At 49.2% G+C, this 13,619-nt stretch overlaps 1 protein-coding gene across 1 annotated transcript; it reads left to right on the top strand.

The window, feature by feature from the left end:
• The first annotated feature begins 4,213 nt into the window (after nucleotides 1–4,213).
• Nucleotides 4,214–12,016, top strand: RBP4 (retinol binding protein 4). Its single transcript, XM_055300675.1, has 6 exons — nucleotides 4,214–4,351; nucleotides 4,563–4,691; nucleotides 4,824–4,960; nucleotides 5,129–5,235; nucleotides 9,998–10,210; nucleotides 11,731–12,016. The coding sequence occupies exons 2-6, from the start codon at nucleotides 4,581–4,583 to the stop codon at nucleotides 11,766–11,768; spliced, it is 606 nt and encodes a 201-aa protein (XP_055156650.1). The 5' UTR covers nucleotides 4,214–4,351; nucleotides 4,563–4,580; the 3' UTR covers nucleotides 11,769–12,016.
• Nucleotides 12,017–13,619: the final 1,603 nt, after the last annotated feature.

The following is a 13,619-nucleotide window of genomic DNA, read 5'->3' as shown; positions in this document are numbered from 1 at the left end:
TCAAGTAATGCTCTCAGGGTCATGAGATCTCGCCCAGTGTTGGGCTCTGGTTCTGGGCTCTGCCCTTAGCTCAATGTCTGCTTGGGTTTCCCTCTCCTTTTTCCCTTCCCCCTGCACTCTCTGTCTCTCTTTCAAGTAAATAAATAAATTAAAAAAAAAAAAAAAAGCTGATAGATGTACCAAAGAATAGTGTTACTTCCTTAAACTTTCTGCTCAAACAAGTTTACATTTTTCTTTTTTTTTCAAGTTTACATTTTTCAATGGTCTACCCTACTAATAAACACACGTAACACCTAATTCTCTCATTGCTAGCTAATCTTTACCACTGCAGTCAACCATTTCTACAGGAAGCAATGCTTATATAATAGTCAAACCACATGTACCTGAGGTTGAAGCACCATCCAACAATGGTGCTTCAGTTTAGCAAATCTAACAATGTCTTTGATTAACCGGGTGCACCTCAGGTCATTATATGTATTCACTCTTTGGTTCCATCTTAGCCAGGTTCTCTGCTCCCATCATTGCTTATCACTGAAAGGCACCCCCTAAAGGAAGGGTTTTCAAGGCACATGCTGGCAGCCAAGTGCAAACGGGCTCTTTGACGTTGCACATCTGCTCACAGGAATCTCTGTGCACACCGAATAGATGGGTGTGACCAGGTGTCTCAGAAATGACTCAGTGGAGAATCCCTGGGGGCTCAGTGGTTTAGTGCCTGCCTTTGCCCCGGGGCTGTGATCCTGGAGTCCTGGAATCGAGTCCCATGTCGGGCTCCCTGCATGGAGCCTGCTTCTCCCTCTGTCTGTGTCTCTGCCTCTCTGTGTTTTTTATGAATAAATAAATAAAATCTTTAAAAAAAAAAAAAGAAAGAACTCGGTGGGATCCATGTGACGTTCACCTAAATCGGGGACACTGACTCATGGCTTTGTAGCCCCTGAAAAAAACTTTTTGAAAAAAATTAGTTTGACTCTTTATACCTGAAAAAGTTGGCCAAATAATCTTTTCATTCTCCCACCAATTATTTTGGCATCTTTTAAATGTAGTCAGAAGATAAATGCTACCTAGTTTCCTCGCTTTTCATTTTCCTTGGCCTCTCCGTCAGGATGTGGATGTTAATGTCAGTTTGCACAAAATGGAGCTGGTTTAAATGCTTCATTTTTATGAGGGTAAGGAAGTCAAGTTCTTGCACCAGCTCTTTTCTCAATTATGGTAGAACATCTTTCCCTATTTCCGAGGAGCTAGTGACTTGCTTGTTGCTTTATTTGTTAAGGCTGCACTAGCTTCTGTTACTGGTAGGCCCCTCAAAATCTCAGCAGCTTAATCCAATGGAAGTTTATTTTTCATACACAGAAAGTTAGTCACTGGTGGGGTCCCAGAGTGATGGAGTCTCTACCAGCTGGCAGATGAGAGAAAAGGGCCAGCAGGGATAATTGGATAGGCAACTTGTACAAGTCCGGTCTGGGAGTGACACACTGTTGTCCACATTCTGTCCACCAGACTCAGGCATGTGGCTTTACAGAGCTACAGAAAGTGGGGAGGTGCCCTCTGGCAGAGAAGTCTCTTCTCAACAGCTCGACACCATGGAAGAGGAGTGCAAATTTTTTGGCGGAAGACTAGCTAGCCACATTGCTATGAGTGCTAAATTCCAAGAAATTATGTATTTTTAAGATTTTTAATTTATTTATTTGAGAAAGAGTGAGCAAGAAAGAAAGCATGAAAGGAGGGCAGGGGTGGAGAGGCAGAGGGAGAGGGAGAAGCAGGGAGCTAGACATGGGGCCTGCCCCCAGGATTCCAGGATCACAACCCGAGCCAAAGGCAGGCGCTTAACCAACTGAGCCACCCAAGTGCCCTGCCCCACCCAGCCAAGAAACTATATTTTAGAAACAATGACCTCTGACCAAATATTTTTAAATAAATATTTTACGAAGTTTATCTAAAGCGATTAATTTCAATAAAACAAATTAAGTCAGCATCTACTAGTTGAGCACCTAGTAAGTGCAAGTCTCTTGATAAATCTCATGGAAAAGTTGAGGGAAGGGACAGATGTCAAGATGAATGAATGTCCATGGCAGAAAATGAACTTTTGTGAAGATTATATACAGTTACAGTTACATCCATTAAGATGTAATTTAAAATATAATCTTATTGCTAGAAGATGTTTACAATGAGTATATTTGTTCTGTTTTCTGATTAAACAGTTTCATTGTAGGAAAATTTGGAAAGTACAAAAAGTACAAATCAAATATCCTTAATTCTGTCACATAGAGATAATCACTGTGAACATTTTTCCTGTTTATATTATATATACGTGCATATTCGAAAAATTATTTTATGAGGACAAATTTCAAAGCACCAAAGTCAAAAACATCAGTTGACCTGTACTCACCTATTTGTAATCATGAAGAAATTCGAGGGAGAATGCCAAAATAAACTGTTTTTCTTTGCTGGTATCTGGGACAGCAAGTTTCATGACTTATCATTAAAGGGAGAAGGAGGAACAGTTACAGCACCTTTTATGCGTCTAACAATTAAGTGAACAAACAAGTTGCTGCAAATGCCCACTATGTGGGCAGCCTGGGTGGCTCAGCGGTTTAGCGCTGCCTTCCGCCTAGGGTGTGATCCTGGAGCCTCGGGATCGAGTCCCACGTCGGGCTCCCTGCATGGAGCCTGCTTCTCCTTCTGCCTCTCTCCGTGTCTCTCATGAATAAATAAATAAAATCTTAAAAAAAAAAAGATCTACGTAACAATGCACTGAAATTTCCTATATTTATTCAACATGTAGCCTGTGCAAGGACCACCAGAATATGTTCTAGAAGAAAGGGATGAAAAGGATAGGGTCACTGGGAGAACTTTTCTGGCAATAATAACTGCAAAGGTGATTAGGCTCAGCCAGGCTCTCCCTCCATCACTGGAGGTGTCGGATCAGAAGCTGGAAGACCTTTTGGACTTTGGAATGTTGAGGAAGGGATCCAAGCACTGCACAGGAGAAAGATGTCCTAAAGTCATTTCCCACATAGGGTGCACGGATATTACCCCCAGCGCATCCCCACACATAGTCCCTACAGGAGCAGCTCTTATATGAACTATTTGGGATTATACATCCTAACCACTTAGCTGGTTGGCCAGAAACAGGGCTTTCCTAGCTCTGGGGCAGTAAGGAGTTAAATGCATCACCACTGGCACTCCAGACACCCTAAAGGCACAACCGGGAAGCAGGGAAAGTGTCAAGCGGAAGCAGAGAACCAGGCAGGTCGACGTCCAAAGAGTCACAGGAAGGCGCCTATTTCTTTGCCATACCACTAACTCTCATTCAGTCAGAAGCTGCCTCTTCTGCCTTCTTTGACGGATCAGAGGAGCTCTAACTCTGGACGTTAAGAGAAAATCATGGTCAGTAAATCGTGCCACCATGTAGGCAAAATGACATAACTAGTCACAGCATTTTGACTCCACTGACCACCGACTATAGAATTTTGTTCACCTCCCTGCTCTTGCCTACTCCTCGAGAGCACACCTTAGCTATTTTGATAACAAAACAAAAGTCCACTGGGCTTTGAAAGAAAATTGCATCATAGACAATCGGCAGACGCGCTTCCAAGTGGTTTGAGCGAAGTGCCACAGACTAAGTAGGCGACCACGGAGGGGACTGGAGTATTTCCTGCCCTGATTAGGGGTTATGGAGAATGTTTAACAGAGAGGGTTTCAATGCTTCTAAAGATGTTGAAACTAAAGAAAAAATATTTACCCAGAAGGTACAACTCTCCCGAAGGAGAGTAAAATACATCCTTTATAAAGTGAAAAGCTACTTGGCCGAAAAGTCCCCAAAGCCCTGCACGCCTGGCCCTCCGAGGCGCGGGACGCCAGCCTGGCAGGGCGCTGAGGCCCCGGCCAGCATCACCGGTCCTCCCTGCCCGGGAGGCCGCGGGCTTCGCGCCAGGCCGCCTCGCGCCCGGCCGGAGGCGCCCGGCCCCGAGGCCACCCCGGGCCGCAGCTGGCGGCCGCTGGCACGAGTGCCCGGTGACCGGGCCAGGGCTGGTTCCCGCGGCTCGCCGAGGCCACCCCGCGGGGCAGCTCCACCGCCCGCGGCGGCCCCGGAGGCGCGGCTCCAGCCAGGGACCCTCCCTGCGCCCGGGCGGCGGGCGGCGGGCGGCGGGCGGCGGTGAGTCAGGGCGCGTTATGCAAGTGCTGGCCGGCCGGCCGGCGCCTCCCCTCGGTCTTTCACCCCGGCCGTTACGAAAGCGAGACCCCCTCCCGCCCCGGCTATAAAGCGGCCGGCCCGGCGGCCCCGGCGGATCGCCTGCTTCCCCGGCTCCACGCGCGCCCCACACCGCGGCCAGGCTTGCGCGCAGCTCCGGTGGTGAGCGGCGGCGGGCGGCGGGCGCGCAGGGCGGGCAGGGCCGGGGGCGCGGGGCGGGCAGGGCCGGGGGCGCGGGGCGGGCAGGGCCGGGGGCGCTGGGCGGGGGCGCGGGGCGGGCAGGGCCGGGGGCGGGCAGGGCAGGGCCGGGGGCTCGGGGCGTGCAGGGCCGGGGGCGCGGGGCGGGCGGGCGCTCACGGCGCGGTCCCCGCAGGGCGGACTCCCGGGCACGATGGAGTGGGTGTGGGCGCTCGTGCTGCTGGCGGCGCTGGGCAGCGCCCGGGCGGAGAGCGACTGCCGTGTGAGCAACTTCCAAGTCAAGAAGAACTTCGACAAGGCTCGCGTGGGTATCCGCCGGGTGGCCCGGTGGCCGCGGCCCCCCTCCCCCCCCCGCGCGTTCTCCCTTGCAGGCGGCGGGCCGTGCTCGCCCGGCCACCAACCCCACGCTCACCTCCTTCGCTCACCTCCCTCGCAGTTCGCCGGGACCTGGTACGCCATGGCCAAGAAGGACCCCGAGGGCCTCTTTCTGCAGGACAACATCGTCGCTGAGTTCTCGGTGGATGAGAATGGCCGGATGAGCGCCACGGCCAAGGGCCGAGTCCGGCTTTTGAAGTCAGAGCCCCCCCCCCCCGCCCCTCAACACCCCCCCCCCCCCCCCCCCCCCCCCCCCCCCCCCCCCCGAGCACCAGACCCTGACTGGGGAGGGAGGGGAGCATCAGGGTGCGCTGGAGGGACGAAGCCCGATGCCGGCCTGGCTCAGGATCCCCTTGGCTTTTGCAGTAACTGGGACGTGTGTGCAGACATGGTTGGCACCTTCACAGACACCGAGGACCCTGCTAAATTCAAGATGAAGTATTGGGGCGTAGCGTCCTTCCTCCAGAAAGGAAGTGAGTAGTCAGTTCAGTGGAACCATCTCAGGGGAGGGAGGGGGTCACACCTGACCAAATTGCTGGGTTTCTTCTCCAGCGGCACCCTTGGAAACAACCGCCTCTATGTGGTGGGAATTCTCAGCAAGGCCTGAGGTTAGGGAAGTGAGGTTGGGACTAGTGACCACCCCTCCCCCCTTTCACCTTCAGCTCTAAAAACCTGGCCCAAGCTCAAAAGGACCTTTGGGCTTGTCAGGTGACCTCCTTCTGCCATTTTCCTGTGCAGCCACTGTGCCAAGGCATGTACCCTTCATGCTCAGACTTCCCACCTCTCCAAGACCCATCCCACATCACCACTCACAGCCTGGTCTTTTATTTCCTCCATTTCACTGGGCTGAATCCCTGGGACAGCTTGATTACTTGGGGACCCCAGCAGAGGCACGGAGACCCTCATCGTGGGATTAGGGAGCATTTGTGCATAGGGTTGGCTCACTCCCAGGTGCCCTACCTGAAAAGGCTGAGATACTGAGCCAGCCCAGATACATAGCATTCTGGGCTAAGGTCAGAGGCCCTGACCTCTTCCCTTCTTCCAACCACTGAAACTCAGATGGGGGCAGGGTGTTGAAGATTCTCAGAAAAGCATCCTAAAAATTGGGCTGATTATAAGAACCATGACATTTACATGCCCTTTCTACTTTTATTCCATTTCTCTTACGTTTCAAATCTGGAAATCTCTTTCGTACCCAGAGGACAATGCAGGCCGGGGAGGAGGTAGGGATCTATCCTGGGATCCTAAAGATGGAGAGTTAACCCTACAAACTGAGATCAAGAGAAAGTAGAGATTTGCCCATGGTCATACAAGTTTGTATGCCAGGGGTTCTAGCTCCCAGGTAAGTAGTAAAAAATATTTAAAATAATGTGGCAAGACTGCTAGAATGATTCATTTGGTGTGAAAGATACGCTCTTCTGATAATGAGTTACAAAAATCAATACTGGAGGTACAAGATTACTAATTTTTAGTAAACAAACAATGCTCTCTTGCATTTTGAGATGCACTCCTGAGAGGACTTGGGTTCTGTGGGTAGTGCATTCAGGAAGGGTGGGAGGGCACCCCATGAGGAAGTGGGGTTTGCCTCTTGTCTCCTCATCCCCTTACCAAACCAGATTAGTTTTGCTTTTACCTCTGATAGATTGAGATTCCAGCCAGGAGTTCAATCAGAGGGGGGGTGGGGGGGAACCAAACTTTTGAAATCTTGAGAACGATGGCTGCAGATATTCAGTGGGGGTGAATGCAATACGGAAGGCTCAGAATTAAATTCCCCGGGAGGTCCCCTTTCAGAAAGAAGCAGTGCTGTGCGGTGGCCGGTGGCCAAGCTTGCGGGGCTCAGGTTAGAATGCCTGAGTTAAGATCCTAACCCGACCTACTCCCTGTGGGAACTTGAGTGTGTTCCTTATCCTCTCTGTGCCTCAGTCTCCTCCTCTGCAAAGGAGGTGATCAGAGCACCTGCCCCATGGGGTTGTCTTGTTTGGATGCAGTGACTTACCCCACAGAAAGAGCAGTGCCAGGACGTGCGTCCTGTGTGAGTGTATATTATTAGTGCTTTGTCTTCTCCCAGCACGAAATCATATTTTATCTTCTGGGCATGTGCTGAGAGGTCCCACAGAGTCCATCAGTTCATTCTACAGGTGATGAAACTCACTTCTCTCTTAGAGAAATGACTAGCCCAGGGCCACCTGGCTACTTAGTGTCACTTAGTGACACCTCTTTGCCCAGGCCAGGAGAAAGGGCATGAGCCGTCCCTCCATCCCTCCGTATTCTAAGTAGCCCACAGCCTGAATGATCTGGGGCTTCTACCTCCCTGTGTCTTACCTGCTTTGGCGATTGGGCGGGTGGGGCTTCTACAAACTCTGCATTCTTTCCTTGTGCTGATTTCTTTCTTCCTTGATCTTGGTCTGGCATTAAACCCTGACTTGATCAGGAGGGTCTGAGGCCTTGGAGAGTGGCCTCACCCCTTCTACATCTGCTGCATTTTACCAAGCATATGTGTTTAAAGCAAGGTCTGCTTATTGCAGAGAAAATAACTCAGAAACACTCACTCTATTCTTCTAAAATGAGGTGTAATAAATTTCTACAGCTGAATATTCCATTGCAATGTCAGCCGACTCTGACATGGCTTACTGCCCCAGCTTTGGGCGTGCTCTGTCCTGGCCTCCTTCTGCCCCAGCTCTGCCAGCAGCAAACAGGACGTCTCAGGGGTTAAGGAATGCCACCATCAACCAATCTTGGTTGAATACAGGTTTCACCATTGACTGGCCTCCCTGAACTTTGATCTCCTTAACTGTGAAATGGGGATAAAGAATAGTCGCTATTTCATAAGATTGTTGGGAGGACAACTTAAGGTAACGCATGAAAAATGCTTAGTCTGATGGATAATAAGCGCTCATGAAAATATTAGCTTTGGTCATCATCATTTTGGGCCTCTCTGAAAGTCTTGGACAAAGATTCTCCTTTGTCTTCCAGATGAGGTCCGCCCCTCTGCTAAAGGGGCTAAATAATGCAGGCCTGATTGTCTACCTCAGTTTCTTCCTTGGACCACCTACATCTAGATCAGCTGGTTGCTTCCTAAGTGTAGATTAAGAGCTCAAACCTAGACTTACTGAATCGGAAACTCTTGGGGTGGGGCCCCAGGGTCTGCAGGTTTACTGTGGTCCTTCGGTATGCTCCTTCTGCACAATGAAGCTGGAGAGACTGCTCTCGATAATTCAATACAAAGAATTTGGAGTTCGGAGGACCAAGTTCATTCTTTTGAGTGGCGCGCGGGCAGTCCATCTCACATCTCAGGAGGGAAAGTCTAGTAAAGTTTCTTAGGATTTAAATTTTTCATCCGCTTTGAACTATGTAGCTAAAAAGGAGCCTGGAGATAAACCAAACCAAGTTAGGCCTTTCTTTTAAAGTCAAGAGTGGTAGCCAATTTTCTTAAAACCAGGCATTGAGAATTACTTAGTTCTTATGTCAGAATTCACTTCTGGCAACAATCTTGGAAAAATACAATTAAGCTGCAGATTTGCTGAGCTAATCGTTGCCTTGATCATGAATCAGGGTAACATTTCACAGAGTGCATGGGTGTCTGAGGGTAAGACTGCTGGGGTGCCTCCAACAGGCACACTGAGCCCCACCACCAGGGAAGGAATGACTTCATTTGCAGAGGAGGAGGACTCTCTGAACAGAGGCTCAGGAGTCTGTGAGGGGAGCCTGTGGTTAGGGTGAGGCCAGCAGGCGGTCTCAGGGTCTCTGTTCCTGTCCTATCTGATGAATAACCGAGCAGTCGTGCGTCTGGGCACCCCCAGCTCTGGCCTCTGACACTCTCCTGTGGGAAAGCCTGGGAGGGGTAGTGGTGGCTCATTCTTTCTCCTGGAGAGCTTGGAGGGAGCTGAGCTGGAGCCTCCAGTACCCAGTCCCCTGTAGCTGAACCCCTCCTCGGATGGTCCTCCAGGGGTTCTCAGATCCAAGAGGTGACTTAGGGTGGGCAGAAGAGGCCTCCCTTATGCATTCTGATCCTGGGGGGCCCGGGTTCCTCTGCATTTCTCCTGCCTGGAACCAACATAGAACAGAGACCATCACCTGCTTCGTGGTCTGAGCGTGAGATAGAGACACAGAGGCTTTTTGTCTCTTTGTTTCTTGTCCCCGCTCTCTTACTGCGTGGAGACAGTGTGGTGTAGCCATTATGCACATGGGCTCTGGTTCTGTCCTGCTCTTTGTGATCTTGGATAAATTATATAGTTTTCCTGTGCCTCAGTTTCCTTATCTGTAAAATAGAAATAACAGTGTGCACTTCTGGGTAGACATGAGGAATGATTGAGAAAGCATGGGAACTGCCTACACAGTGGTTGATACATAGTTAAGTGCTCAGAAAGTCCCAACCATGGTTCCATGTCAATGAGAATGTTCAATTAAGTAGAGATGTGGCACTTTTTACCAAGTATAAGGTATTTGGAGAAACCTGGAGGTTTCTCCAGGGCAAATCCTTCAAACATACATTCTTATTAATGTTATTTCTTATTCTGCCTTTGCTGACATTTATTCCACCTTTGTGTATACTTCTTCCTGGCTTACCTCCCAGCATAAGGAATAAATGAAATCTGAATTCTACAAGGGCTCAGCTCTGCCTCTAGCAGGGGAGATCTGTAAACCACAAGCTCTAAGAAGGAATATGTGTACCCTCAATGCAAAAACTACTCTTTTGCCAGGGTGGAGAAGTGAGTCAGGTTCTGGCTTCTAAGCCAGAATTAAGATGGAGCAGGAGAGCCGTGAAGCAGATCATCAGAGTGATGTCCTCCAGGGGATCAGGGGGCAGCAGGGCAGTGAGACATAAGCTGGCGGCCATCAGATGTCAGCCACAAAAGCACAGATATTGTTGGAGAATAGGTGGAGCAGACAACAGTAAATGGTCTATTTGATGGTTTCGATGGGCTCACAGTCCCAGTTGTTCTTTGGATAGATACTATCACATTTGTTGTCAGGGTGAGAGATTATCATTGAAGGGAACAAGGTCTTCCCCCCACTAATCACCTCTCGACTCCAGGATTCTTTTCTATAAAGGAGAACAACGTCCTTACTTATTCTCCCAATCTAATGAAAACCTTCAGAATTCTCGGCAGTCTCCTGCTTCCTGGAGAAATGAAACCAGTTTCAGGAAGTCACTGGTTTCTTGAGCCTGGTATTTCCCTGACACCTGAGCCCACTGAGGGAGAGGCATTGACTCTATGGCTTTCTGGTTTGCAGATGATGACCACTGGATCATCGACACGGACTATGACACCTATGCCGTGCAGTATTCCTGCCGCCTCCTGAACCTCGATGGCACCTGTGCTGACAGCTACTCCTTCGTGTTTTCCCGTGACCCCAATGGCCTTCCCCTGGAGGCACAAAAGATCGTGAGGCAGAGGCAGGAGGAGCTGTGCCTGGCCAGGCAGTACAGGCTGATCGTTCACAATGGTGAGTGGGTGGGTGGGAGTAGGGTGCCCCAGCTCTCCTGGAGAGGTCGGTGTGCCATGCATTTGGGCCCACCTGCCAGTGAGATCCATTTCATCTGCATGCGAGAGAAAACAGGGAGTCTGAGAAGCCCCAGGGGACCCAGCTGGGTCCTTCTTGATCAGATCTTTTGTGGGGCTGTTTCAGAAAGGGTGAGGGGGGAAAAAAAAAACCCTTTTCAAAACCCTGGCACTTTCTTTCTTTTTTTTTTTTTTTTAACCCTGGCACTTTCAATGAAGTAAAGCTGCAGAGAAAAGACTCTTCCTTTTTATCTGCTCCCCTAGGCTCAGTCTGTGGTCACATGACTTTGTCCCTGGCTACACTGCCCCCAAAACTGTTTGACTACATTCATATTATTTAAGGATTCAGTGGCCCCAGTGAGGGGTGGGGCAGCAAATGTGACCATTGGTGTAAAAAGGTAAAGAGATACATCACCATAACAAGTTCAGATCACAACCATTTCAACAAATGCTCTTTTTCTCATATGGAACTAAACAACTGTGAAATTGCCTAGCTAGTTTTCCTCACTTGTGGTTTTTGAGATTCCCTGGAACAGCCATCGAATCTTTTTATAGATGTTACCTTTGTCTGATCTTGACTTAAAAACCGATAATGTTCTGGAGGAAAGTGTGCAGTCTATTTTGAAATGACACCCACTCCCACGGGAAACTGAGTTTCAAAATCCAAATAGGGTAATGCTAAAATGTAGAAAAAGAACAAAACTGAACTTTTCTGTTGGTCATCTGACTAGCCAGCCCACACAACACCAAACAGATAGATATGTACCCAAACCAAAAAACATTAAAAAATAAGATTTTGATGCTTTATCCTGGGAGCAGCCTACATGTAGGGCCGGGGGAGGATGTCACCTCAGCCAGGACCCATACCGCACCATTTACCTGTATTAGCCCCCACGTAACCCTCAGAGAACCTTATAGAGTACGGATTCTCATTATCTACATTCTACTGATGAGAAAATGCAGACTAAGAAAGATTACACAGATTATTGAAGATCTCCCACCCCAAAGCCCCCCGTGGCACCACTTGGTGACACAGGACATGGTGAACGTGGTGAACATGGTTCATAGTTTATAGAACCATACATAGTTCATGGTTTATAGAACATGGTTTCTATAAAACCACCCACACAGTGGCTGAGGTCAGGCTGATTTGGTCCCCACTTCCTGAAATAGGAGGACATGCCCCCGATCCTTCAAAATGCAGTGAGGCAAATTTAAGACCAATTAAAGGAAAACTTCCATACAGCAGTTCCTATGCTCTTGGCCCCTCTCTCACCCACAAGAGAAAATCAAAGGGTTTCAGGAAGAGCCTTGAGGGTGGGGATGAATCACAGTCACATCTAGCTGTGACCTTACAAGAAACATTTGAATACAGCCGAGCCCTAAGGCCATCATAATAATCACTGCGTACATTTACCACTGGGTCTGTCTTCCTGTCATCAATGACTGTTTTCTCTATTTCAGGGTATTGTGACGGCAGATCAGAACCAAACACTTTGTAGCAACGTGGAGTTCCATTTGAAAAGTTCCCATTAATTCATGCAGCCTTCAACTGTCTCGTATCTTAGGGGTTTAGTTTGCCCTGCTCTGCACCCCTGCCCTCCGCAAACATGGAATCTCAGCACACCTAAAAATATCTGTGGGGATAAGTGAATCTGCACTCAGATGACTGTCTTTCCTGGAGTTTTCTAAGGAATTATTTCAAGCTTAGGATTCCAGACTTTGATTTATTAAAATGTAGTCACCTGTTTCCTGTGATCTGGGTTTTTATTTGTGCCGCCTCAATGTCAATGTGACAAGTTCTGTGGGTGGTTGGGTAGGGTGTGCTTCTGTATACCAGGAGGGGCTCTTCTCTCCCCATTCTTCATAACTTTTGGCCTGTTCTGTGCCTCAGCTCCATTAGTAATGACTGTGGCTTCTCCCGACTTCCTGGAAAGGGAGCTTGCCATTAACTGAGAAAGGCCTCACCTAAAGCCTGCCAGGGCCAAAAGAGGTGTGTCTTGGCTAGGCCAGGCCAGTGAGCTCAAGGCCATGGGTCCATGAGGAAGGTAGGATGGTGGGCTCACCCCCAGCCCTTCATGTTCTCTAGGACTTAAAGCACTTCTTATTTCGGGGAAGGCCAAAATGTCGAGGGAGAGGTGGCTGTGGGCTTCCCTGGGGGAGTCAGGAGATGAGGCCCTGGAAACCAGATCTGTGGGATGATCATGGTGCCTCCTTCTGGAGCTCGGGAAAGGGGTTAGCTGGGGATAAAAGTAGCGGGGCTGGGGAAGAACACGCAGTGTTCACATTATCAGTAGCTCTCGTGAACATAGTGTGTAATCACATGCAGAGCCATTTGCCCTTTGTTTCCCAGGAGCTCCTGGGAGCCTCAGTTTCTGATCTGGAAAAGGCATCAAGGCTTTGGTACCAGAGTCTTAGTTTTAGGTCAAAATCCAGCTCAGATATATATTAGCTGTGTGATTTGGAGCTGCTCATATGGCTTCCCGGAGCTTCCCTCTTGTGAAATATGGGGGAATAGTATCTGCCTAATGGGGTCCAGTGAGGATTCAGTTCTAGCACTTAGAAGCTGTGCAAGCCCTGGCGATGATGCCAGGCTGACATCTATGAGATGTGTTGGGAGGTGGGGAAGGGGATGTGAGTGTAGAAATCTCTGCCTGGAGCTGCCGGGTCAAGGAGCGAAGGGAGCCCTGGGTCCATCCTTTCAATGTGCTTTGTTCTCCCACCAGCAGGGGAGGAAACAGGTAGCTCAATGTGGGAAAGCTCTGCCTGTCGTGCATACCTAACAACAGGCTGTCAGAGCCAGGCTCTGCAGCTTCACTTTGATGATCCCAGAGGTCCATAACAAAGCCACATATCACTTCATAAAACAGCTTTACTTTACTAAATCTACTAACTAAAGATGCACAAAAGAACCTTGTCTTCTTGTTCTCAAGCTTGTGATCACCACTGAAATCTTACTTCAGAAGCAAGCTACTCAAGAAGCCTTGCAAGCAATGGCAACCAGTGGTGCTGATTTGCACCACTCTGCAACAGAGTCGTTGAGGTCCCTACTATGTGCCAGGTTCCAAGCTACTATGCATTGCAGTCATTGCTCAGCCTCCAAGTGACAGGTTCTCTTTGGTTCTGGTTTCTTCTCCCTATCTCCTTGTCCCAGGGATATTTTATAAAACCATAGACCTATAACCACTACCTGACGACTCCTGATGTTGTATCTCTGGGTCCAAGTCCTATATCCCTGCATCCAACTGCCCACTTTCCACTTGGATCTCATTGAGATCCCAAATTTGTATGCCCCAAACAAAACTCTTGGCTCTCCCACCTGCCATTCCTCTGGTCTTCCATATTCTTGTGGC

The sequence above is a fragment of the Nyctereutes procyonoides genome, unplaced genomic scaffold (genome assembly GCF_905146905.1).
Source record: "Nyctereutes procyonoides isolate TBG_1078 unplaced genomic scaffold, NYPRO_anot_genome, whole genome shotgun sequence".
Taxonomy (NCBI): domain Eukaryota; kingdom Metazoa; phylum Chordata; class Mammalia; order Carnivora; family Canidae; genus Nyctereutes; species Nyctereutes procyonoides.
This window is presented reverse-complemented; position numbering and strand designations above follow the sequence as displayed.

Excerpts from the sequence above, each read along its gene's own strand:
- RBP4 (XM_055300675.1), top strand. The coding sequence starts at position 4,581 with ATGGAGTGGGTGTGGGCGCTCGTGCTGCTGGCGGCGCTGGGCAGCGCC. Across the intron at positions 5,236-9,997 it reads GTCCTTCCTCCAGAAAGGAA|ATGATGACCACTGGATCATC; the intron begins GTGAGTAGTCAG and ends TCTGGTTTGCAG. Across the intron at positions 10,211-11,730 it reads CAGGCTGATCGTTCACAATG|GGTATTGTGACGGCAGATCA; the intron begins GTGAGTGGGTGG and ends TCTCTATTTCAG.